The sequence below is a fragment of the Cryptomeria japonica genome, chromosome 10, assembly GCF_030272615.1.
Source record: "Cryptomeria japonica chromosome 10, Sugi_1.0, whole genome shotgun sequence".
Taxonomy (NCBI): domain Eukaryota; kingdom Viridiplantae; phylum Streptophyta; class Pinopsida; order Cupressales; family Cupressaceae; genus Cryptomeria; species Cryptomeria japonica.
Window position 1 is genome coordinate 833,647,160 of NC_081414.1, and position 23,354 is coordinate 833,670,513.

The 23,354-nt window shown below is 33.8% G+C and overlaps 2 protein-coding genes across 2 annotated transcripts; both read left to right on the plus strand.

Annotated features, from left to right (window-relative positions):
• Nucleotides 1–4,541: 4,541 nt before the first annotated feature.
• LOC131076932 (cytochrome P450 734A1) lies at nucleotides 4,542–10,035 on the plus strand. Its single transcript, XM_058014284.2, has 5 exons — nucleotides 4,542–4,941; nucleotides 5,135–5,358; nucleotides 7,898–8,139; nucleotides 8,452–8,845; nucleotides 9,341–10,035. The coding sequence occupies exons 1-5, from the start codon at nucleotides 4,671–4,673 to the stop codon at nucleotides 9,767–9,769; spliced, it is 1,560 nt and encodes a 519-aa protein (XP_057870267.2). The 5' UTR covers nucleotides 4,542–4,670; the 3' UTR covers nucleotides 9,770–10,035.
• A 7,659-nt stretch (nucleotides 10,036–17,694) lies between these two features.
• Nucleotides 17,695–21,613, plus strand: LOC131076933 (cytochrome P450 734A1). Its single transcript, XM_058014285.2, has 5 exons — nucleotides 17,695–18,014; nucleotides 18,201–18,424; nucleotides 20,049–20,290; nucleotides 20,500–20,893; nucleotides 21,018–21,613. Exons 1-5 carry the CDS (start codon nucleotides 17,744–17,746, stop codon nucleotides 21,441–21,443), a joined length of 1,557 nt encoding a protein of 518 aa, XP_057870268.2. The 5' UTR covers nucleotides 17,695–17,743; the 3' UTR covers nucleotides 21,444–21,613.
• The last annotated feature ends 1,741 nt before the right edge of the window (nucleotides 21,614–23,354 follow it).

Consider the following 23,354-nt stretch of genomic DNA (forward strand, 5'->3'; position numbering starts at 1 on the left):
TATCATGCCCTATCATATGGCTCTCGGCATGGCGCATCATGCTAACCATATTGGTGTATCTTGTATCAATGGCGGTCACCCTATCTTGCATCTTTCCATCATCAGGGACTTTCCTCCATGGTGAGGCTTGTTCTTGTTGCGCTTTATTCCAACTTCTTTATCATATCTTATCATCCATCGGGATAGACTTCAACTAGCATGTTGATGATATTCCAAGTATTAACTTCCATTCCAAAATCAAAACATCATATCGTTGGGGGCAACTTCATCAGATCAACAAGCATCTTCTTCCCTATCGGAATATTTTCTCCTCTTCACCTCTTCTATCTTTCCTACTTTACCTTTGCATCTCTTAATGAAGACATGCTTTCTAAAGTGGGGAAAAAGATTAGAGTAAAAAATATCACCCTTATCACCTTTAGTGGCAATTGTGACATGTGGCGCCTCCCCCACGCTACTTGGAGGACAGGTCCACCATCTTGTCCTTTTGTCCACCAAAGAAGTCAATGAAAGCTTCCCCAAAGGCGTTATCAATTATGCCAACCTGACAGGTTCACAGATGCAGACACGATGTAGAGACGTCCGCACGGGGCACTACCATCTTGTTAACCTGCTAGCCAATAGGTGCCCATTGGGACGTTACAACCCACGCCAGGAAGGAATTGTAACACCTCCCTACGTGACCACCGACATCCAGATTCCTCCCTTAGCCTATTTCTTGTATCTTGGGACATTTCCAAGCGATCTTTTTTGATATATTGAAGACTTGCTCTTGGAAATTAAAGCTTTTAGAGACACCACCACCACTGTTGCAACATCGTCAATCTACCAAGTTTACCAAGCATACCAACACTTGCCAAGCACTAGGGGAGTAATCTAACTCTATCTTGCATTTCCAACATCTCACTTATTTTCCAAATATCAAATAGCATATCATTGTATTTGTATTGGCTCTTGTACTCTTCTTTATCATCTTCCTTTCTTGTGGCTTTTTGGGTTGTACGTGGAGGTGGAAACACCAAAACGAGGGTCTGACTTAGGCAGGCTCCAAAAAACAACCCCCAACATTTTTTCTCTTGCATGTGTGTAGGCACAACTTCGTGGAGAGGAGATTATCTTGCAAGAGGCTTTATAGCATGGACCGTTTGTGAGATTTTCCTCACCTTTCAGTATATTTCCCTTATTGTATTTCATAATCTATGTTTTTCGTATATTTCAATATTGTTTAGCTAATATGCAAGTTCTGTCAACGTGTCCTGAGCTTTCTACTCGGACTTTGTATTCCGTCAGTACAGGAAGACATCGTGTCATGCTAGTGCCCCTAATCGACACGCTCATCCTACAGACAGAGGCTCTACAGAGCCATCCAGAGATGTCTCTCGAGCATCTGACATTCCTTGCATGATTTTGTTATCCCTTGGCTCAGCATTGCACCTGTTCGAAGAGGTAATCCGAAGGATGATTTATCCTTAAGGATTCATCATCCTTGAAGTGACAAATTCCCTCCATTACAAGAAGATAAAAATATTCAGGTTAGGAAAATATAAATAAAAAGGAGCTTAAATTTCATCTAATAGACATGTTAATATTTTTCTTTCCTTTTAATTTGTTTTTCAAATGTTCTTTCAATTTGCAATATCCACAACAGTATATACTCTTTCATTTAAAAATCAATAATAATTTATAATACTATTATTTAAAAAAATATCATATAAAAATTAATTGGTTGCGTTTGATTTTGCTTTTAGATTTTTATATTAAAAGATAAAATTTAAATGTTAACAATTTTTAATGTAATTTATTTTTATTTCTAATATTTTAATTAGAATTATAACTTTTTAATTTTTAAATAGTTTACATTTAAATTTATAATAATTTTTTATTTCTTAATTTATTCAAGACTTTACTTATTTTTATTCTTAATATTATAATTTTAAATTTACTTAAGAAATTAATTATATTTAGGTTGAATTAATGTTAAAATTATTTTTAATAGATTATTATTTTATTTGGAAAGACACTGATGCCCCACACAATCAACATTAAACATGCATTCATTAAATTGTCTAAAGAGCAATCCAAACCCTCTCGCTTCTTATATTGTGTGGATCTTATCACATCCAAGTCTTTGTTCACACATCCTTCCATAGATCACTACCTCAAAATATAATTATACTTTGATACCATCAATGAATAAACATGGTAAAAACTTCAATATTATTGATATATGTTAGGAGAAATTTATATTTATACGTGAGTGAGCAATCATGTGTAACTATTTGAAGTTATAAAGGAGCAAGTGAAAATAATTCATGCAACTGTTATGTAATGGTGGAACAATATTTTCATTATAAAAAATTATATGCTAAAGAAATAATAGGGATTAAAAGGCAAAAATAAATTATGTATGTAATTGCAAGTAGACTAGCCTTTCCTAAAAAAAACTAGAAAATATGATTGAGAGTAATGGATAGAGATAAAGAGGAAGAGATAGCTACATATAAATGGAGAAATAAAGCTATTCAAATAAACTTTTATTTATAAATCAAAAGTGAATAAACTTTCATTTATAAAATTTATTCACTTTTGAACTAAAATAAACTTCATAATAAGTATAATAATAAACTTTATAAATAAGTATAGCACTATTATTATAATAAGTACAACATTATTGTATTAAGCATTAAACAAATTCTCATTATAAGTATAAAATAAGTAATAATAAAGTTATATTTTTAATTATATATATAATAAAATTAATTTATAATTGTTACTAAAAAATTATAAAATTTATTGGATTAGAAATGGTGTTAGTGTGAGAGTTATGGTTTGGTTAGTTAGAGATAAAGTTTCAGTTATAATTCAAAAAATCAAAAGTGAATAAACTTTCACTTATAAAGTTTATTCAATTATAAAATTTATTCACTTCTGAATAAATTTGATAAGTGAAACTTTATTCACTTTGAATTAAAATAATCTTTAATAAGTATAACATTATTTTGCAATTCTTTTGTATATTTTCAATTAAAAAAATATAACATTATTATTATAAAATAAGTAATAATAATGTTAGTTTTAAAATTAGGGTTAGGGTTAGGTATATAATTAAAGATAAGGTTGGGCTAATAATTATTGTGAGGGGAGAAGTTAGGGTTAGAATTTGAGTTAGGGATAGGGATAAAATTATTATTGATGTTAGAATTTTATATAAAATTATTAAAGATATATATACTTAATTCAGAATTAGATTTAGTGTTAAATTTTCATAATGTATTAAAGTTATATATGCTACTTACATTAGCATTTCCAATTAGATATTAAAAAAGTTTAAAAATTATATAATTGATATATATTTAAAAAATAAAAGAAATAATTTAAATAAAATATATTAAGAAATAAAAAATATAACAAATCTATTTAAATCACTACATACATCTCAAAAAATATTTTAATTAAATAATTAAAATAAATAAAATCACCATTAACTAAAATACAACTCTATTTCTTTAGTAAATTTTTTTAATTCTCTAGAAAAGAAAATACATATATCACAAATCTGATAAAAAAATCTTAAAATTAATCTCCCATCAACTTTTAATAAATACATTTAAAATATCTACAACTAATACTAATAAATAAATAATATATCTGAAATTTAAAAAACCAACTAAATAATTCTTTTATTTAACTTAAAATAACTACACCTATATCAAGTCAATCTAAACAGAGAGTAGAAATACTATATTGTTGATAGGGCTACATTTTACCATTGGATTACTTGAATTTATCTAAAATTTCTATTTTATATAATGTTCTTGTAAAAGAATTATATTTTACAATAAAAATTTAAATAGTATTAACCCTTACATAAATAAAACCTTGATAATGAATACATTAAAAAAAGTGAGCAAGTGAGTAAGCTTAGGCTCACCAATTATCATCCAAATAGTTTGGAATCTTCATCGTTTGAACTAGCCAATACTACCCAACACAAACAAGGGGAACACAACAATAGTTCAGATGGGGACGATGCACGCTGTGGAAATCATTGTGCCGAAAGATAAAAAAGTGGTCATTTCAAAATGTCTACCCATACATGAACTCCTTTGTGCCAATAGTAGATAACTCATAATTTCCAGTAGTAGTGGACAAATGCCCCAGTAGTTTTGTACAAATGGGCCAGTCGTGGTGCACAAATGAGCAGCTAATAAAAGGCAAAAAAGTTGAAAAATTATCCACTATTGGTACATGTGATATTCACTATTGGTGCACTATTCGTACATTTTTTGGGGCTTCTTTACAATCTACTACGGGGTTGGGTTGACAAAAAGGTGTCCACTATTGAAAATATGTCCACTACACATCTTTTTTAATACAAGTGCTAATATTAAAAAACTATCTATATCTACAAAGAAATCATCCTCTCATTAGTATCATTGTACACTTATTGATAATAATATAAGCTGTCTATCTCTTGAGTACGACACTCTGCTGTACATACTTGCATTCATTATTCTTTGTCCTTTCAATGAACAGGTCATTTCTTAATGCAAATATAATAATAATATCAAGAACTCAAGGAATCCTACACTTAGCAGCACGGACATAGTCACTACAAATCTGAAGCTTTAAGGACCAAAGAATTCTTGGGTGTTGGCAACGTCTGGAATATGGAGTGGCTATTTTGGGGTTTGGCAGCTGTTTGTGGAGGTTTAATTATGCTTTTATTTAAGATTGCAACAGCGATATGGTGGAAGCCTTTGCAAGTGAAAAAGTTATTTGAAGCACAAGGAATCAGGAGCCCTCCATACAGGATATTATATGGGAATTCTACAGATATGTCCAGAATGATAGATGAGCAGACAGCCAAATCCATGCCACTCTCACATGATATAGTCCCTCGAGTTTTTCCCCATTTACATGAGTGGAGCAGAATTTATGGTACACTTGTATTCTGCAATTTTTAGAGCGCCTGATGTTTTATTAATCATATTACTGGAATTCCTGCTCAGCACTATTAATTGTTTTGCTTGGGAATTGTTAGAACTTAGAATAGTGGTTGATTAGGAACAAAAAGAAGATTCAGGATTCTGAAGTTTGTATTTATTAATAAATTGTTCAATGTGATGTATAGGTCAGGATTTTATTTTCTGGTTTGGGCCTCAAGCCAGGTTGGTAGTTCCCCATCCTGAGCTTATTAAGGAGATATTGTCCACGAAATTTCACAACTATACAAAGCTTCCAGGTGATCCCCTTTCAAGACAGCTAGTTGGACAGGGACTTGTGGGGTTGACAGGTGAGAAATGGGCTCAGCACAGGAAAATCATCAATCCTGCTTTCCATATGGATCTCTTGAAGGTAAGGCACTGAATGTTTGAATGTTTGTATGTATGTCCTAAATTAGGACCAAAATGATAGAATATATGAATCGATTTTTTTCAGAGAGTAATCTACCAAGTTCCACATCATGGTAATAAGTTCTCTGCATTTTTTTTATATGTTAAATACCTTCTTTGGAAATCTTTTTATTGTCCCAAAGATTCATTCAATACTCACTGAGCGTTGCTTTTAATTATGAACTTAACCTGCAAAATTCAGGGAGTAGTTCTGTTTGTAAGTTTTTTTTTGTTTTTTTTTGGCTCAGACATTTTGTGAAACGGTTGTCCTTTATCCATGTTACATGAAACCGTTTCTTTAAGTTGGCTTAGGCTAAATAGTTGTCCTGCTCATTGATCTAAAAATCAAATAGAAGGTTATGATGTTAATTGATATTTAGCTGTGTTTATTCAACAGATTTCAGTTGAGTAGGATTTTTGATTCTGAGAATGGAATAAAGTAGTGGATTGTCTAACAAAATGGGTATCTGACAGAATGCAAGATTGGAATATTGCAGATAGTGGACAATTGAATTTGGACTTCTCTCCTATGTTAGAACTATTGGTTGGGGAGGATAAGAATGAATAATTCTTTGGTTTTTGTTGGATTGTCAATCATTCTTACTTTGTATTCTTAATTTCTGATTAATAAATTTTTATCCCCCTTATTAAAAAAAATTCAAGCAAACCCAACTACGGACGAGTTCAGCTTCATTTGCAAATATTGCTGTATCAATGATAATGGTGTTTCAAGTTCACTTACCTATCTGGGTACACATAATTTTTTAACTCAATATGATCAGCTCACCTACATTTCATCTAGGAAATTTTCTAACCCTTCTGATGAATTTAGCAATTGTGGCTAATTTGTCTAACTTTTTGAATAGACTAATTGTAATATCTATTTATCTTGTTTTTTTGTTTTTTTTTTGTCTTTTTTTTTGATAAAAGTGGATAGAACCACTGAACTATATTAATTTTTAAAAGTTTTTTACAGTGTCTGGTTCAAAAAGCACTAAGGGAAAGAACCAGTAAGAAAACCCTTCAGTATTACTTAAGTAACACAAGCCTATTCTACCCTATACAAAATGCTCATTGGCATAGTACATCAAAAAACCCATCCCAATTACATAAGCCGCATTAGATATAAAGGAAGCCACCAGCAAAAGCATATAGAAGGAAGATTAAAGTATGATCACCGAAGGATGCATAGCTATTGCTGCCAAAAAAACACCAGTTTGAACCACCCCTGTCTATGAAACACAATTCTCCAAACCACTGGTTAGAATGATACCACATAGCAGAAAGGAAACCATAATCAGAGACCCTGTAAAAATAAACATTGTGATCAAGCATAACAGAACCTAAATGAAGAGAAAGAGAGGATGCTGAAGTCCTCATGAAACCAAAATAATGTTAGAACACATAGATAAAGTGGTCTTCGTTTGGTCTGCCATAGTACTGTCACAAAGAAGAACGATCCATCAAATATAATTATATGATTTCAAACGGAGCATTTGCATTCTCAGCGTTAAAATGATTTCTAATGTCCCAGAGTTTTTTCTCATGGACTTTTTGTGCAAATCTTTAGGTTGCTCATACAAATAATTGATATGATGCTTTTGACATATCTAGAATACCTGAGCTACTTTTCTGCAAAGGATGTGTTTTCAGATAGAATTAGGATTAAAATGATATAGTATATATACATCGAAAAAATTTCAGAGTGTTACTGTTGCCTTTGCTGTCACGTTTCTGGTTTCCGGTAACCCTCTTTCCAAACATGCATAAGTGGACTATTTGCAGAGCCAGGGTGATTCCTCCAATTAGGTATAATCACCACGTTATATCCACGGCCGAATATTGCAGTTGGGCGTCACAACTGAAGTTAAAAATGATTTTCAAGTAGAATGCAATTAGTTTGAAGGATATTCAAGCCAAATTACTTAAGGGTGTCTAGGGCAGGGCCACATCACTTGAGCCCAAAGATTTTTTAACAAGTTCGTCTGTGATGAAGAAATAAGCCATTGATTTTTTCCACGAGGAAACCCAAATTAAGCGCCATCCTCCGCTGCCCTGGATTGACATATTTTTAATGAAGGGTTATATCTCTGTCAACTTAAGAGAATAGCGTACTTCTCTTAAAGCATTCAAAAAGAGATACGTGGGAGACCCTGGTACTAACTTTTTTTTTTTCAATCAATGCCTACCTTGAGATTTCTAGAAACATACTAATTTTGTTTAATTTACAGGCCAGTGGGGAGTAAACCTGATTGAGATGCTACCTAGAAGCCTTGGCTGGTGCTTTTTGTACACTGATATTCTTGTTAGAATCTGTAAAAGTTACTTTTATCTTATCGAATCTATGACTCTGCCATTATAAACCCTAATCTCTTTGTAACTATCCAGGTTGTTCTATAAATACTTCCCTACTTTGACATTTAAATCAAAATTTCATAGGAGATATATTCTGTCATGCTAGAAATTTATATATATTTTTAATAATATTTCTGTAATTACAGGGTATGATTCCGACAATTGTGAAAAGCAGTGCCGATATGTTGGATGAATGGAGTAAATTGGTATTGTCAGGTGCATCGGAAATTGATGTGCACAAGGAATTCAGGGAACTTACAGCAGATATTATTTCCCGCACAGCATTTGGTAGCAATTTTACAGAGGGAAAGGAAATATTTGATATGCAGGCCAAACAGATGATTCTTACAGCTGAATCATTTAGCACTGTTTATATTCCAGGTTTCAGGTGACAAACTTGAGTTTTGTGACATATTCTTAAATTAGGAGTGCAATCAACATTTTCTCTCTTATGTATTTTTTAAATAACAGTTTGTTCAAATGTTTCATCTGAAATTACATTAATAAATAGGTTCTATCACTTGAGATTAACTAACGAAACAAAAGCACCCACAACAAATGTTTGCTAACGTTTGTCGGACTAGGATAATGTGTTGGTACTTTACGAGGGCCTATTCATATTATGGAGTACACAGAATCTATAATTTCTTTTGGTTTCTTAAATTGGTACATAATGTCTGAGAGTATCTCCTCTCATCAGGTTTCTGCCTAATACAAAGAACAGGCAACGTTGGAATTTGGAGAAAAATATAAGAAGATGCTTAAACCAAGTTATAGATGCCAGGAAAAAGACTGCTGGAATGGAAAAACCAGGTAGCTATGGTGCTGATCTGCTTGGCTTTATGATGTCTAAGAGCAAGGAGCAGGCGGGAGTCAATGCAAAAAGTAAAGCGAGCCTGAGTACAGAGGAAATCATTGATGAATGTAAGACTTTCTACTTTGGTGGTCATGAAACCACATCAGTACTGTTGACATGGACTATAATATTGTTGGGCATACATCAAGATTGGCAAGAGCGAGGTCGCAGAGAGGTGTTGGAAGTATGTGGGAGAAACAATTATCCAGATGCAGACAGCTTAGTTCTCTTCAAAATTGTATGAATCATCTAACAGAAGCGAAAATTTCCATGAGAATATCATAAAGTATTTTAATATTAGTCAAATAATATATTAGAGTAGGGGCCATTTGCTGGTTCTGATAAACTGAATTTCTAGCCTCTATACTTTTCCAGGTTCTTGAGGTACCCGCTGACATCCATAGTAGAAACATAGATTCAGTTATTGTAAATTTAAATATACATAGAGAGGGAACAGAATTCAATCGTATATATAGGGCCTTTATGAAAATTTGAAATGGTATTAAAGGTGGTCAAACTATAACAAATAGGTGTTGGTGAGCAATTAGTCTAAGAAATGAAACAAAAAGGAGAGAAATTATTGAAATTTGTACATGTTATCTTGGCAAAACAATTTCAAAGGATGTAATGCGAAGCAATACCCAATTTAAATTGTAAACAAGCACTGGGTTTTGAATTCAAAAGCAGTATTTTGGATTTGTCTCATAAAATATTGTATGATTTTGTTTTGTAGGTGGGAATGATCATAAATGAGACCTTGAGACTTTATCCACCTGCAGATGGTGTATTGCGACAGGCATGTGCGCCAACAAAACTTGGGAGGATCTCAATTCCTGCAGGTACTCAACTTGAGCTTCCGATCCTTGCAATTCACCATGATCCTGCTTTGTGGGGAAATGATGCCAACGATTTCAACCCAGGGCGATTTAGTGAAGGAATTGCAAAGGCTGCAAAACATCCAATGGCATTCATGCCCTTTGGTGCAGGTCCAACTATATGTGTGGGCCAGAATTTTGCCTTGTTGGAGGCAAAAATGGTTTTGGCCATGATTCTGCAAAAGTTTTCTTTTGTGACTTCACCTTCTTATACTCATGCTCCTTTCCTTTTATTTACCCTACGACCTCAATACGGAGCTCAGGTTATCCTCCTCAATAGTATCTAGAAACTCCTCGGTCATTGAAATTTTAACTAGCATTTTAGATCTACTATACATAATATTAATCTATCACCAGACCTCAATAGTGCAGACCTTGAATAGTATCTCGAATTAGAAATGCTGGGAATAATCACGTTCTCTCAACATGTTGTAATTGCCGCATGTTTCCTAAGTTTTGGAAAGGAAAAAGAGTGGATGAAATCCTATGGACCTCATGGATTATAAATCTTAATGCAATGGAATATAGTAAATTTGTTTTATAGACTAATAAATTGTTGATATCTAAGTTTGTCACTTTCTCAAGAATGAGTTTTGCTGGTGACAAGTTGTCTTTTGTTAAAAATTCTGAAACAGAAATTAATAATGATATGGATGTTCTAAACTTGTATTGCTATATTTTGAACTCAAAATTAGCTCATCACAATATTGAGTTTCTTATGGTCAAATCTGATTTACTTCATCATTGGATTCCTAAAGATTGAAAGCATATTAGACATTCACAGATTATCAGATATTTGGGTATACTCTTTGGCTTGGGGGCTCTCTTTCTAAGGTGTGGAATTGGTTCTTAGTTAAACTAAAAAAACAAGATCTTTAATTGGAATAAATTTTTATATTTGACTGGTACAATTCAGGTTGTAAACTGAATATTTATGTTTTCAAACTTATACTAATTGAGATGGAAAACTAGGTTTGAAAGCTTCGTCTCGGTTACATTGTATACAACCTAAAGAAAAAGGCGGGCTAGGATTATTAGATCCTAAGACTCAAGGGGCTTATTTATCAACAAAGTGGAAAATTAGAGTTGTTACAGGTAAGCAACCTTGGAAAATCTTGGTTCATCATTTTATTACTCTTGCTGCTGCAACTAACAAATGGAAAGTTGTTGGACAGATTAATAAACTTGCTCAATATCATAGGCAATCACTAGCTATTACTTTTCCCAAACAAGCTCATTATTTTTTCAAGAAAGGTGTGCAGCAGTTTTGTGAGATTTTGGGACTTCAATTCCATGGATTGGGTTGATTGACAAAGCTCCAAAATTTCTTTCAATCTAAATAATAGGTCTAAAGGGTTTGTTAGATTTGTGAAGTCTTTGGATCCTTTGGATATTCTTACGAAGTTATCCACTCCTCTTCAGTGTAATGTTTTCAAAGATTGGGTTTGGCTTAGAAAAAATCCATTTTATTATTAGAAGAAAAATTATTTAAAACTCCTTCCTAGCAGCTAATTAATGCCCAGACTAAAGAACAAATGGGATTATAATTTAAAGAGATGAAGTGGAGGAACTTGAGTGCTTAGATTTGGAGGTCAAGATTAAGTATTGACATGAAAAACCTTACATTTTAGAAACCTTACATTTTAGATTGTCTATTGGGGATAGATTGAAATATTATAAGTTTCAGCCAGTTAAGTGTCGTTTTTGTCAACATGTTGAAAGTATAACTTTTTTTTTTGGGACTGCTATATTTGATCATCTTCCTTCTACTTTTTATCATGTTTTGAGTTGGAAATAAGTCATTTTGGGTCTTTTGTGTCATAAGATCGTGGTTGTTGATTCCATGTGGCAAACTATTTTGTTGCGTATTTGGAAATGTAGATGTTTATTTGTGTTTTCTAATCACATTACTCATCTTGAAGTAGAAATGCTACAGTTTTATTTTGACATCATGTTATAATTCACCTCTTTATGTTTATAGCAATCATTTGGATGAGATCAAATACCAACTTATGCACTTGTAGACGATGTTAGAGGTTCATGACAACTCCAAAATTGTTTGAACTTCAAGTTAAATTTGTGCCCCAATGTACTTTGTATAGTTTGCTACAAACTACTTTAGATTAGCATTTTGCTTATAGTTGTTTTGTGATGGATACTTTGTAATTTCCTTTTATTTTCTTGTAGTTCATTCTTGGAGCTACTATTCTTTCTTTGTAACCAACTTTGTTCAATTATAAAAAAAGAATGACATCTAGTTATTACTTTATGAGTGTTAACTAAGATTATGATAATGATTAAGAATAAAGAGAGATCTTCAAAATAATTATAACTTGTTAAAATATAGTCACTTAGGAGTATCACACCTATAAAAAGAGATCAAGGGTGGTTGACAGGATTGAGACCATTTGTATGAAGCAAGATCCTTGGAACCTTGAGGTTGAAAACTCTATGATTTTATTTGGCCAGTTGACTATGATCATGTCTATGCCCATAAGGTGGCAAGGAAGTAGGGTCTAGGACTCTACTAAAAGTGTCAAAAGCATTACCCCAGTGATCAAGAAGTTCATGCAGATACACGTTCTAGAGAAAATTTGCAAGCTTCCACTTGGACTTGCATAATTACATTAGAGCAAACAATAATTTTAATGTATAAAGAAAAGTGAGCATTAGTTGAATAACTAGAAAAGACAATTGAATTTCTATTTTTCCAAATATTAAAAAATTGAGAAGAGGAGGTTTCTCTCTCTTACTAGTTGGGAGCTAATCGATGATGATACTATCCCAACTGATGATCATGATCTATTTCCAACCAATCCTACTATTGCTGCTTAGAAATTTCATTTATATTTAATGTTGAAAACCCTTAGATTATCATGCTTAATAATTATGTATTGTCTTGATCAACTAAGGAGATTTGAAGGGAAGAGTTAAAGAAATGATTTAAGTACTACAATTATTTGAGAGTGTAAAAGTTAGAAAAGTTGAATGAAGAGAATAATAAAAAAATGAGGGAAATAATAGAGGCTTTGATGGGTGTGTGTTTGTGATTTTTCTTAGTAATGTGAAGCTTGTGAAAATGAGTTTGGCATGTGTACGTAATCATGTGTGATTTATCTAGTATGTTGATTCCTACACGGCTCAAGAAAATGTAATGAAGTGTTATATAGATTAAGTAAGTGAAGTAAGAAAACTTAGATAAACTATTAATTGAATTGAGTGAAGGATAAACTTTCAACTCAATTGAGTGAGGGGGTGAAAGCCCAATGATAATTGTACTTGATTGAGTCTATCATAAGCTAGGGAGGATAGTTTGTGTTGAGATTGATGTACTTTATGTATGTAATATGTCAATCTAGTTTTGCCTAATTGTTAGTGTGTATGAGTATGTGAGCATGATTGAAGTTAAAAGGTATAAACCGTGAACCGACTGAGTAGTTGGTGCCAAGAAATAATTTGATGAAACTATTGTAGTTAGATCTTCTTCAAAGTGTATGTAAATCATAATTTAGTTTCTTAATATTGGATTACCTTAAAAGACTATGTGACTTAACAATACAAATAAAATCAACAAACCACAATAACAATATTTATGAAAACACTTTTAGGGAAAACATCCACTAGACAAACAAGAAAAGTATGTATTGGTGTTAAATGTATATGATAAAATATCAATACATTACACTTGACACTTTGACAACATTATGGAAAATCTTGTGTACCTATAAATAATGATATCAAATTAGTATATTTTACCACTAATATATAAGAAAATTGAGGCCAAAATGATAAATGGTTTTACCAAAATAATGGATATTAGAACCATGGTATCATGTAAAAAACTCCACATCCACCTTGGACAACATCTTTCGAAGAATAGTAAATTCAATAAGTGACTTCACATTGACTCAAGTAATGACGAATCAAAAGAAAAATGTAACCATAAAGGCATCTTTTGTTACAAATGTGGTCTTTGTTGTCATTGATGTCAAACAGTGTGGTCCGGATATATTCTGGCCTAGACATCTACTATGTGGGATTTGATAGTTTTTGTGCAAGATTTAGTGTTGTAGTATTTCGTTGAAGTATCTACAGTTTTGTTTTTGTACTGGAGTTTGTTAGGATTGGTTTTTATTGGTTGGATATAGATAGATGGAATTGGAAGTTGTTCTATATGATATTAGCTTGTTTGCAATGGCTAGAATAGTTGGAAGCTTTATCTATTGGTCTGGGTGTTGTCTATTTTGGTCTGGACTCTTTCAGTACATGTGTTCCTTAGTTTGGTGATTTCTTGTGATGCATTATATTGGTTCAGTATTACTCGTTCGATGTTGTTTTAGGTCTGGTTTATGTTCCACATTTTATATTTTAGTTCGACTATATATCTTGAGCCTGAAATATATGTACACGTTACAATATTTCTTTTGGCCAACTTGGTGAGAATGTTTTGTTCCAGTTTGGTATATATGTGATGATTTGTTGAAAAAAAATATCGACAGATACATGTGTGAGATGTGAGTGAATTGGATTCAATAGTAAGTATGTGCGACTTCATGTAAGGATGTTGATGTGATTTGTGTTGTTGTTGCAATGGAGAAATATCAGTGAATGTAGATGTAGTAATCCGAAAGATCTAGTGGTTCAGATATTTCAATAAGGTTAGAGATTGTGCTTTAAAAATGACTGTAATTAGCATATGGATCTATGCTTTTATTCATATAGTTCTTTTCTTGAAAGTTGTAAATCTGTATCTTGTCATGTTGCAGTTAGCTTTAGGTTTGCAAGTCATGTTTTGTATCTTGCGCCATATGAAGTTAGCCTTGGTTTGCAAGTTTGAAGCAGTGAGCTTTCTCTGTTGTAATCATTTCTATATATAGTGGATTATCTTGCGAGTTAACACTCACCATGGTTTTTCCCAGTTCAGGTTTTCGACATATAAAATATTGGTTTATGATGAACTTGTTCAATGCTTTTGATGTGCATGTCTGGAATTAATTGGTTAACATAAGTTTGCAGTCTGAATTTTTAATTTATATTGATTCAGCCCACTCTTAGCATCTGGTGTATGTTCAACAATTGGTATTAGTGTAAGGTTCCTCTTGAGTAAGCTTAACCACTTGAGGTAGATTGATATTTTTGAACACTATGTTTGAAGAAGTGTTGAATGATATGGATGATTTAGATCAAGGTGATTCTGATGAAGTTGAAGGAGTTGTTGATATGGAAGGAGAATTGAGATCTGCATTGGCTGATTTGGATGAGCGTAGAGATAAGTATAAGAAGGTAGTTGAGAAGATTATTTTCTTAAGAGATTTAGTGGACAAGGGAAAGAAGGCAATTGATGAGTTTGAAACAAATATTGATGAGAAGACCAAAGAATATTTGAAGTTAGAAGAAGAAGTGACAAATCTAAAAAAAGAACTCAAAGATGCTAAAGATCAGATTAGTAATGGCTTGAGTTTGAAAGGTGGAAAAGAGATACATGAATCTATCAAGTGCAGTTTCAGAATAATAGAGATTTTGGTGAATTTTCGAAGATCAATGAAAATAAGAACAAAGGAATGAAGAATACTACTGAGGATAAGAAGACTTTCATGCCTAATCAAAATTTCTGGAAGTCTATGATGGACCAGAGACCTCTTTTTTCTTCCAAGTATTTATCATTCAAAAGAAATTGTTTTTCATGCAATCAAGTAGAACATAGAGCGAGTGAACGCGGAAATGAGATAGCCTAGAACTATTCTTTCAATGGAAATTGTCATTATTGCAATAAGTTTGGAGGATTCTTGAATACCTATTAGTGTTCAATGTTGTTAGATTGTGTATAATGAAAAAATAGGAGCATAAGTTTTTCAATTTTATTTCAACGGAGGAACCAAAGCATATCCTCTATCATTCACACCATCAACATGAATCACATTATTATCAGTGAGATCTACGATTTTATGCTCAAATATAATACAAGTATATGTATGTGTGTCGAGTAATGCTATGGAGATTGCAGAAGGATTAATCATTATACAACTTTGAGACAATCCTCTACAAGAATCCTATAGATGGATGAATTAAGGCTTACCAAATTATTGAGAAGGTTTGAAGAACATTATCTAATGTTTTGCTAAGCTTTGTAAATTTCCTAAACCATCAATGTTTGAATGGTACAAAATCAAATGTAGTAGACATTTGATTGGACTAGATTTAGATTCTTTCTTGTCATTTCTACTTTGAAATGTATTATTTTTTTTTACATGTTGAATAGCAAGAGGAAGTGGATGATACCCCATAAGATTCAAATATTTAAAATTTAAAAAAATTTAAATTCACATAGAAATTTTACCACATAAATTTGGAAGCTAATTCCATAGTCATTAATAGCCTAATTATGTCTCTAGGGACCTTTAATTACATTAGTTAGTTGTTTATGACCATACTGACACATAAGTGTTGTAAGAAAGTGGTGGCTAGCTTGTTAAAATAATGGATAAAAATAGGAGCTAGGGATTAAACATAATCAAGGGCATAGTCCTTAGGGTTCATGGAAATAATTCAGGTAAGACTTTATCTTCATATGCAATATATCTAGATACGTATCATTACAAGCTCATAGGTGACAATTGTGACCATTGTTTCCATAATATAACTATAGTAAAGTCAATGGACAATGGTTGGCTAAAACCCTCAAACACAAAAGGTGTGCAATATGGAGGACTATATAGCTACAGGCATCGTATCCACTTTCTTTTTAAGTTGATCAAACTGCTCTATACTAGTTTATTTAAGGTTTAGAAATACAAATAATAGTGGTATGTGAAGCATGAGTAAAATAGAGAATGTTAAAGAAAGTGAGGTAAGAAAATGGAATTGTAGTGAAAAGAAAAATCACACTATAAATATAGAGTTCTCATAAAATGACAAAGAAGAATGATACAAAGAAATAATTTTAATACTTGTATGAGTATAAATAAACACTATCCAACTTAAATTGAGAACTCTAGCTTTGAATATAGAACATCACAAACTACACACATAATACGCACCCACAAAATAATTATCTCACTAGTTTCAGTCTGACCATCATCTTAACCTTCCTCAACTTCCCTAAACTCAAAAATTCTTCATTAATTCGTATGGTGAATTGTGACTACAATCTACATTTTGCAAATCAGTTGCAACTACCTCTTAAGAAAATTCCTGTGTCCTTTATACTTTGATGAATGTCCATACCTTGTTCCAAAGCTCCCATTTGGCACATGGTCGGAGGATGCTGATATTTGGTTGCAAGTTTCTAAAACCTTTTCAACAAATCCATTTTTTAAATATCCTACAACCAGGGCGTTCCATGAGAACTTATTTCTTTGAGGAATTCTGTCAAACGGTTCACATGCCTTGTTTATGCTTCCACATTTTGGATCCCATGACATTCCGTCAAACAGTTCACGATCCTTACCTATGCTTACACATTTTGCATACACGTCTACCAGGGCGATTGCAGTTACAACAACTGATGAAATTTATCTATCGTTTAACATGCGATGGATGTCAATAACCTGTTCCAAGGCTTCCATTTTGGCACAGGCTGGGATACTGGCAAAGGTTGCACAGTCTGGCTTTCCACCTGCTAATCACATTTGGTTGAAAGTTTCTTAATTCTTCTCACCAAACGCATTTTGTGCATATCATGCAATTATAGAATTCCATGAGACCACATTTCTTTGAGGCATCCGGTTAAACAGTTCACATGCCTTATATATGCTTCCACATTTTGGATAAATGTCTAACAGAGCATTTCCAACAGTAATATCTGACAATAAATTCCATTCCATTATAATTTGATGGATGTTCATACCCTGTTTTGAAGTTCCCATTGTCGCTATTGCAACAACCATATGGGTAAAACGCTCTTGTCTGCTTCAGATACCTTGGTCTGACGTTCTTGTCTTTTCATTTATGCCATCAAACGCTTACGGGCATCCACCGGAGTTCAACAGTTTGAATGGAAACAAATGCTGGTGACAGGAAAGGGTCCACATATGTCATCTAAGCTGTCGAAGCTTGCGTTGTGCTGTTTAAGTCCAATACTATGGGAATATATTAAATGAAATTACATCGCATTCGTTTGTCTATATACATTCAAACAAAAGGTCATTATCTTTCTGCAATTGTAAATATAACAGGATACTACACTTGGGCAGCACAGACATCGTTACAGCAAATCTGAAGCTTTAAGCAAATAATTACTGGCTGTTAGCCACATCTGGCATATGGAGGGGGTATTTTGGGGTTTGGCGGTTGTTTGTGGTGGTTTAGCTTTGTTTCTACTCAAGATTACAACAACGATATATTGGAAGCCTCTGCAATTGAAAAAGTCATTCGAAGCGCAAGGAATCAGTGGTCCTCCATACAGGTTATTCTATGGGAATTCCACAGATATATCCAGAATGACCGATGAGCAGGAATCCAAACCCATGCCGCTCTCACATGACATACTCCCTCGAGTTCTTCCCTATATTCACCAGTGGACTAAAACCTATGGTACACTTGTATTCTGCATATTTTTAAGCATATGGTATTTTATTAATCATATTACTGGAATTCGTACTTAAGACCATTGATTGTTTTGCTGGGGTGTTGTTAGAACTTATAATAGTCGCCAATTAAGAAGAAGATGCAGGAGTCTGAAAACCCTATTGATTAATAAACTTGTTATATGTTATATAGGTAAGGATTATATTTTCTGGTTCGGGTCTCATGCCAGGTTGGTTGTTCCCCACCCTGAGCTTATTAAGGAGATACTGTCCACTAAATTTGGCAACTATCCGAAGTTTCCGATTAATCCCCTTGCAAGACAACTGGTGGGACAGGGACTGGTGGGGTTGAAAGGTGAGAAATGGGCTCAGCATAGGAAAATCATCAACCCTGCTTTCCATATGGATCTGTTGAAGGTGAGGAACTGAATGTCTGTATTTATTTCCTAAATTAAGAACATAATGATCTAATAAATAAGTTGAATTATATTTTAGAGAGAAAAAAATATCAAGTTCCTACTGATAAATAAACATAAATCTACTTTGCATATCAATCGTCTGAAAATTTCATGAGGTTTGATTGTTGGACCAACACCCAATCAAAGGATAAAGCCCTCTTTCCAAGAACGCAGGAGCTGACCATCGCACCTTTACTACTTGCAGAGCCTGGGTGATTCCCCTGATTAGGTGTAATCTCGAGGTTATGTAGATGCCCAAGTATCCCACGACCAATTATTACCCTATAAAATATGTCTCCATTGCGAAATTTTGCACTTTGGGCGTCATAACAAACATTGGTGAGTGTTTGAGCCCTGATTCTCATCACAGCCAGAGCCAAGTAAAAATCAGTTTGAAATAGCAAGCACTTGGTTTTAAGAAGCTTCTAGTCTTGAATCTTTAGCCGTCTTAAAAGGATATTCAGTCCAAGGTCATATTAAACTAATGTCCTGGGTTGACATGCCTTTAATGAAGGGTTATGTCTGAGTGCAAGATCCTGGTCAATTTGACAGAATATAATACTTCTGTGTGGTGTTTACCACCAAAGATATTGCTTCAGGGGGCGATGAGTCTCTCACCTTTATAATTATTTATCCACTAATCTCATTTGTGATTTAATACAATTAAGACTTGTGCTCAAGAGCAACAACTAAAGTCTTATCCCATTCATGTCAGCTTATCAAGGATAAGCTGAATATTCAGTCTCAAAGGATCTCTTCTGATCATAGGAAGTCGGAGGCTAGGTTCGAATGAAATGATTTGAGTTTTACGGTTGCAAGCTCACAAAAAACAAAAGGGTCTTCTGTAATGAGCAAGCAAAACCCTTTGGTTTCTGTTTTTTCTTTACATTTTGGTAAGGATTTGGACCCAGCTGTTGTGGATTCTGTTGAAGACGTAAACCAGAGCTTCTCCCTCTGGTTGAGATTGGTTCTTCAAAGAATTATAAAACAACCCGATCGGATGATCGGATCAGAAATTGCTTCAGAGCTCTTTAGAGAGGCTTGATTTCAAACCTCCTTGACTGTGTCGGCTGTCTTGTTACTCTTACGCTGCTATTTGTGTTGGCTGTCTCTTTGTTGTAATGTTGGTGTTTGATTTGCTTGGGCCTTTCTTATCTTAAGACCAGTTTCTTTGTGGATCCTTTATTCCTGTTGTAATTTTGTTTGTTTTGATGTGTAAGATTTTTGGACACTTCCAAATTTGACATTTAGAAAAAAATTACTAGTAGAAAAATGATATTATGATTTAACTTTGTTTAATCAACCGACCAGTGGAGACGAGACCTTGCCCTCTTGAATTCAGATCTCTTGGCTGGTGCTTCTGAATAGCAGTACTCTGTTCGATCCATAGAAGTTACTTTTAGCTTAAATATACTTCAGACCATGACTGCCAAAGAAAACCTTATATTTTAGAATCTATGCAGATTATTTTTCAAATAGTTCTCTATTTTGATATTTATAAATTCACGGTTTCATAGGAAGATATTTATATTCATAATGTCAGAAACTTATTTATTTTGATTATACTCTTTCTTTAATTGCAGGGGATGATTCCAACAATTGTGAAAAGCAGTGCCAATATGTTGGAGGAATGGAGAAAATTGATATTGTCAGGTGCACCGGAAATTGATGTGCTAAAGGGGTTCCGCGATCTTACAGCAGATGTTATTTCCCGCACAGCATTTGGAAGCAGTTTTACGGAGGGAAAGGATATCTTTGATATGCAGACAAAACAAACGATTCTAGTACTTGAAGCATTTCATAGTGTTTATATTCCAGGTTTCAGGTGACAAACTTGAGTTCTGTGACAGTATAATTGTCAATCTTAAATTTTCTCTGTTCTTGATAGTTTTTTCTTGAAACAGTCGCTGGAGAGGTTTTCCAATTTTTGTCTCACAGTTGAGAGTGCCACTTGTTTTTCAACTCAAATAACTTTGTCCTTCTTTTGATTTCTTACATTGATACGTAATGTCTGAGAGTAACTCCTTTCATCAGGTTTCTGCCTACCACAAAGAATAGGCAACGTTGGAATTTAGAGAAAGAAATAAGAAGATGTGTAAGACAAGTTATAGATGCCAGGGAAAAGACTGCTATAACGGAAAAAAATGGTAGATATGGTGCCGATCTGCTTGGTTTAATGATGTCTGAAAGCAAGAAGCAGGTGGGAGTGAATGGTAATAGTAATGCAGGCCTGTGTACAGAGGAAATCATTGATGAATGTAAGACTTTCTACTTTGCTGGTCATGAAACAACATCAGTACTGTTGACATGGACTATAATATTGTTGGGCATACATCAAGATTGGCAAGAGCGAGGCCGCAGAGAGGTGGTGGAAGTATGTGGGAGAAACAATGATCCAGATCCAGACAGCTTAAGTCGCCTCAAAATTGTAAGGACCATCTCACACACCCACATTAACAAGTAATAACAATCACAGTTAAACCAGCACTGAGATTTGAATTCAATTACAGTATTTTGGATACCCCATAAAATATTGTTTGAATGTTTTATAGGTGGGAATGATCATAAACGAGACCTTGAGACTTTATCCTCCAGCAATGTTTCTGTTGCGACAGGCATGTGAGCCAATGAAACTTGGAAAGCTGTCAATTCCTGCCGGCACTGAACTTTTTATTCCGATCCTTGCAATTCACCATGACCCTGCTTTGTGGGGAAATGATGCCAAAGATTTCAACCCAGGGCGATTCAGTGAAGGAATTGCAAAGGCTGCAAAGCATCCAATGGCATTTATGCCCTTTGGTGCAGGTCCAACTATATGTGTGGGCCAAAATTTTGCCTTGTTGGAAGCAAAATTAGTGCTGGCCATGATTCTGCAAAATTTCTATTTTGTCACTTCACCTTCTTATGCTCATGCTCCTATGTCTTCAGCTACTCTGCGACCTCAATATGGAGCACCAGTTATCTTCCGCATGGACTAATATCATCTGATAACAGTACTACTTAGAAACTCCTCTATCTATTAAAATTTCAGCTATGATTATGTATTTACTGTTGATGTTGACCTTGGAAAATAATGTTTATACTTTGTAATAAGGTTGTTTTCATGATTTAGTATTAATAATTAAAATATTCAGTTAGTTTTGTGTTAGATTCTTATAAGATAGTTTGGAGAAGTTTTACAATAGAATATGTTATAAACATTTGTATAATACATTAGAGATGATTTTAAATGAATATTAATAAAATTAATTTTTTTTAGTGTATTTTTTGAGAATCATATTTTTATTTTTATAATATTTATGTTGTATTTTTCAAATTGATATTAGAGTCGTGAAAAAAATAGAACTAGTAGAGTAAATGATGATATATGATTGTTCAATTAGATCTATTTTTTATAATTAGAAGAGTGTCGATCCTCGAAAAAAAAGTGGGTAAGCAAAATCAGGGAAATGAGCATTATTTGCAGAAACCATTGTATTAGGAATAACAACATTAACAATAGAAGCAACAACATCAGTTGAAATGACAACAAATCAAGCACTGCACATTTTATCATTAGAAGGGGGTTTGGAGTGGCAAACAACACCATTAAATAAATTAGTAGCAGGATGGATAGGAGTAGAAGAAAATAGAGTAGGAGACTACCCCAGGTCCAAAGTTAGCTTTGTAGAACTAGGAGGAGAAACCTTAGTGGGTGGTTCAGAATCCTTTGAAACAACATCATCCTCAAAAGAAGCATTAGGAAAAATAGTAAGATGGTCGTGCGAATAACATTCTTCCACCAAGTTGAGGAAGACTGCCTACATGCATTAGAGGAGCACTCAAAAGCCATATGCCCAGTAGCAAAACAATGCCTACAATGAAGGGGGGTCCTTTCATAATCCACTGGCTAGCATCAAGATCTATCATTAGCTTGTACAATGACTTCTCCAAGTAGAGCTTTTGAAATATCTACTTCAACTAAAATTTGATTAAATAAAGTGTGAAGAAAGACTTTGGTCATAGATTCAACCTCCAAGAATCTACCTAAAGTGCTACCAATAGCCTCATAGGCTTCATCCAGAAATGAAGGGGAAGATAAGACAACATTACCCACACAAACAAAATATCAATTGAATCTTTCAAAGGGTTGAATGAAGAAACTTAGGGGTGCATAAAGAGAGGATGTGAATCCCACCGCCAAGGCCCACCATCAAGCATAGATCGTTGATCATCCTCATACTTGAAGCACACCACAAAATACCTTTGGTAGAAGGCTACAACTCTATGTTACTATCAACTAGAGGAGCCCAAACCTCCTGAACCCAATGGTGTAAATCAAGAAGAGAAGGCTAAAAACAAAAAAACCTATAGATTAAGCTATACTTGGCAAAATATCCCTCACAACCCAACACTACTCTCCCCAAAGAAATCATGAGAGAAACAAAAACACAAGGTACCGAAGACTTGACAAAACCCTTCATTTTCTTGAAAGCAACAACCTTGGCTTTAGAAACAACAAGCAAGATTCTCCTAAGTAGATCTACATAGGAAGCATGTTGACCAAAGGACCCAATCGGAGTAGTAGCACCCAACTTCGTAGTAGAAGCAGAGTAACCCAAAGCCAAATTATTTGTCTCTAGAGCCCCCATAGACATGACCCTAATCATAGAAACCACATGACCAACAATAGGCCAAGAGAAAGCCCTACAAGGAGACGAAAGGTCCACCACCAAATCAATATGAGACAGATCAGCTATAAAGGATATCCAATGTCCCAAGGAGGGGTAGGAAAGCAAAATTTGAAAAATGAGATGAATGAGATTGAGCAGGAGGCATCTCCAAAGAAAATCTTTTACAAATAAAATATGATTATTGCATTATATAAAGTGACTCTATTGAAAAGGTGA

What these genes read in the sequence shown, in the direction of transcription:
- LOC131076932 (XM_058014284.2), top strand. Translation starts at nt 4,671, where the DNA reads ATGGAGTGGCTATTTTGGGGTTTGGCAGCTGTTTGTGGAGGTTTAATT. An exon ending in TGAGTGGAGCAGAATTTATG is followed by an intron (nt 4,942 to 5,134) that starts GTACACTTGTAT and finishes TGTGATGTATAG; the next exon opens with GTCAGGATTTTATTTTCTGG. An exon ending in GCTTAGTTCTCTTCAAAATT is followed by an intron (nt 8,846 to 9,340) that starts GTATGAATCATC and finishes TTTGTTTTGTAG; the next exon opens with GTGGGAATGATCATAAATGA.
- LOC131076933 (XM_058014285.2), top strand. Translation starts at nt 17,744, where the DNA reads ATGGAGGGGGTATTTTGGGGTTTGGCGGTTGTTTGTGGTGGTTTAGCT. An exon ending in CCAGTGGACTAAAACCTATG is followed by an intron (nt 18,015 to 18,200) that starts GTACACTTGTAT and finishes TATGTTATATAG; the next exon opens with GTAAGGATTATATTTTCTGG. An exon ending in GTTTATATTCCAGGTTTCAG is followed by an intron (nt 20,291 to 20,499) that starts GTGACAAACTTG and finishes TCCTTTCATCAG; the next exon opens with GTTTCTGCCTACCACAAAGA.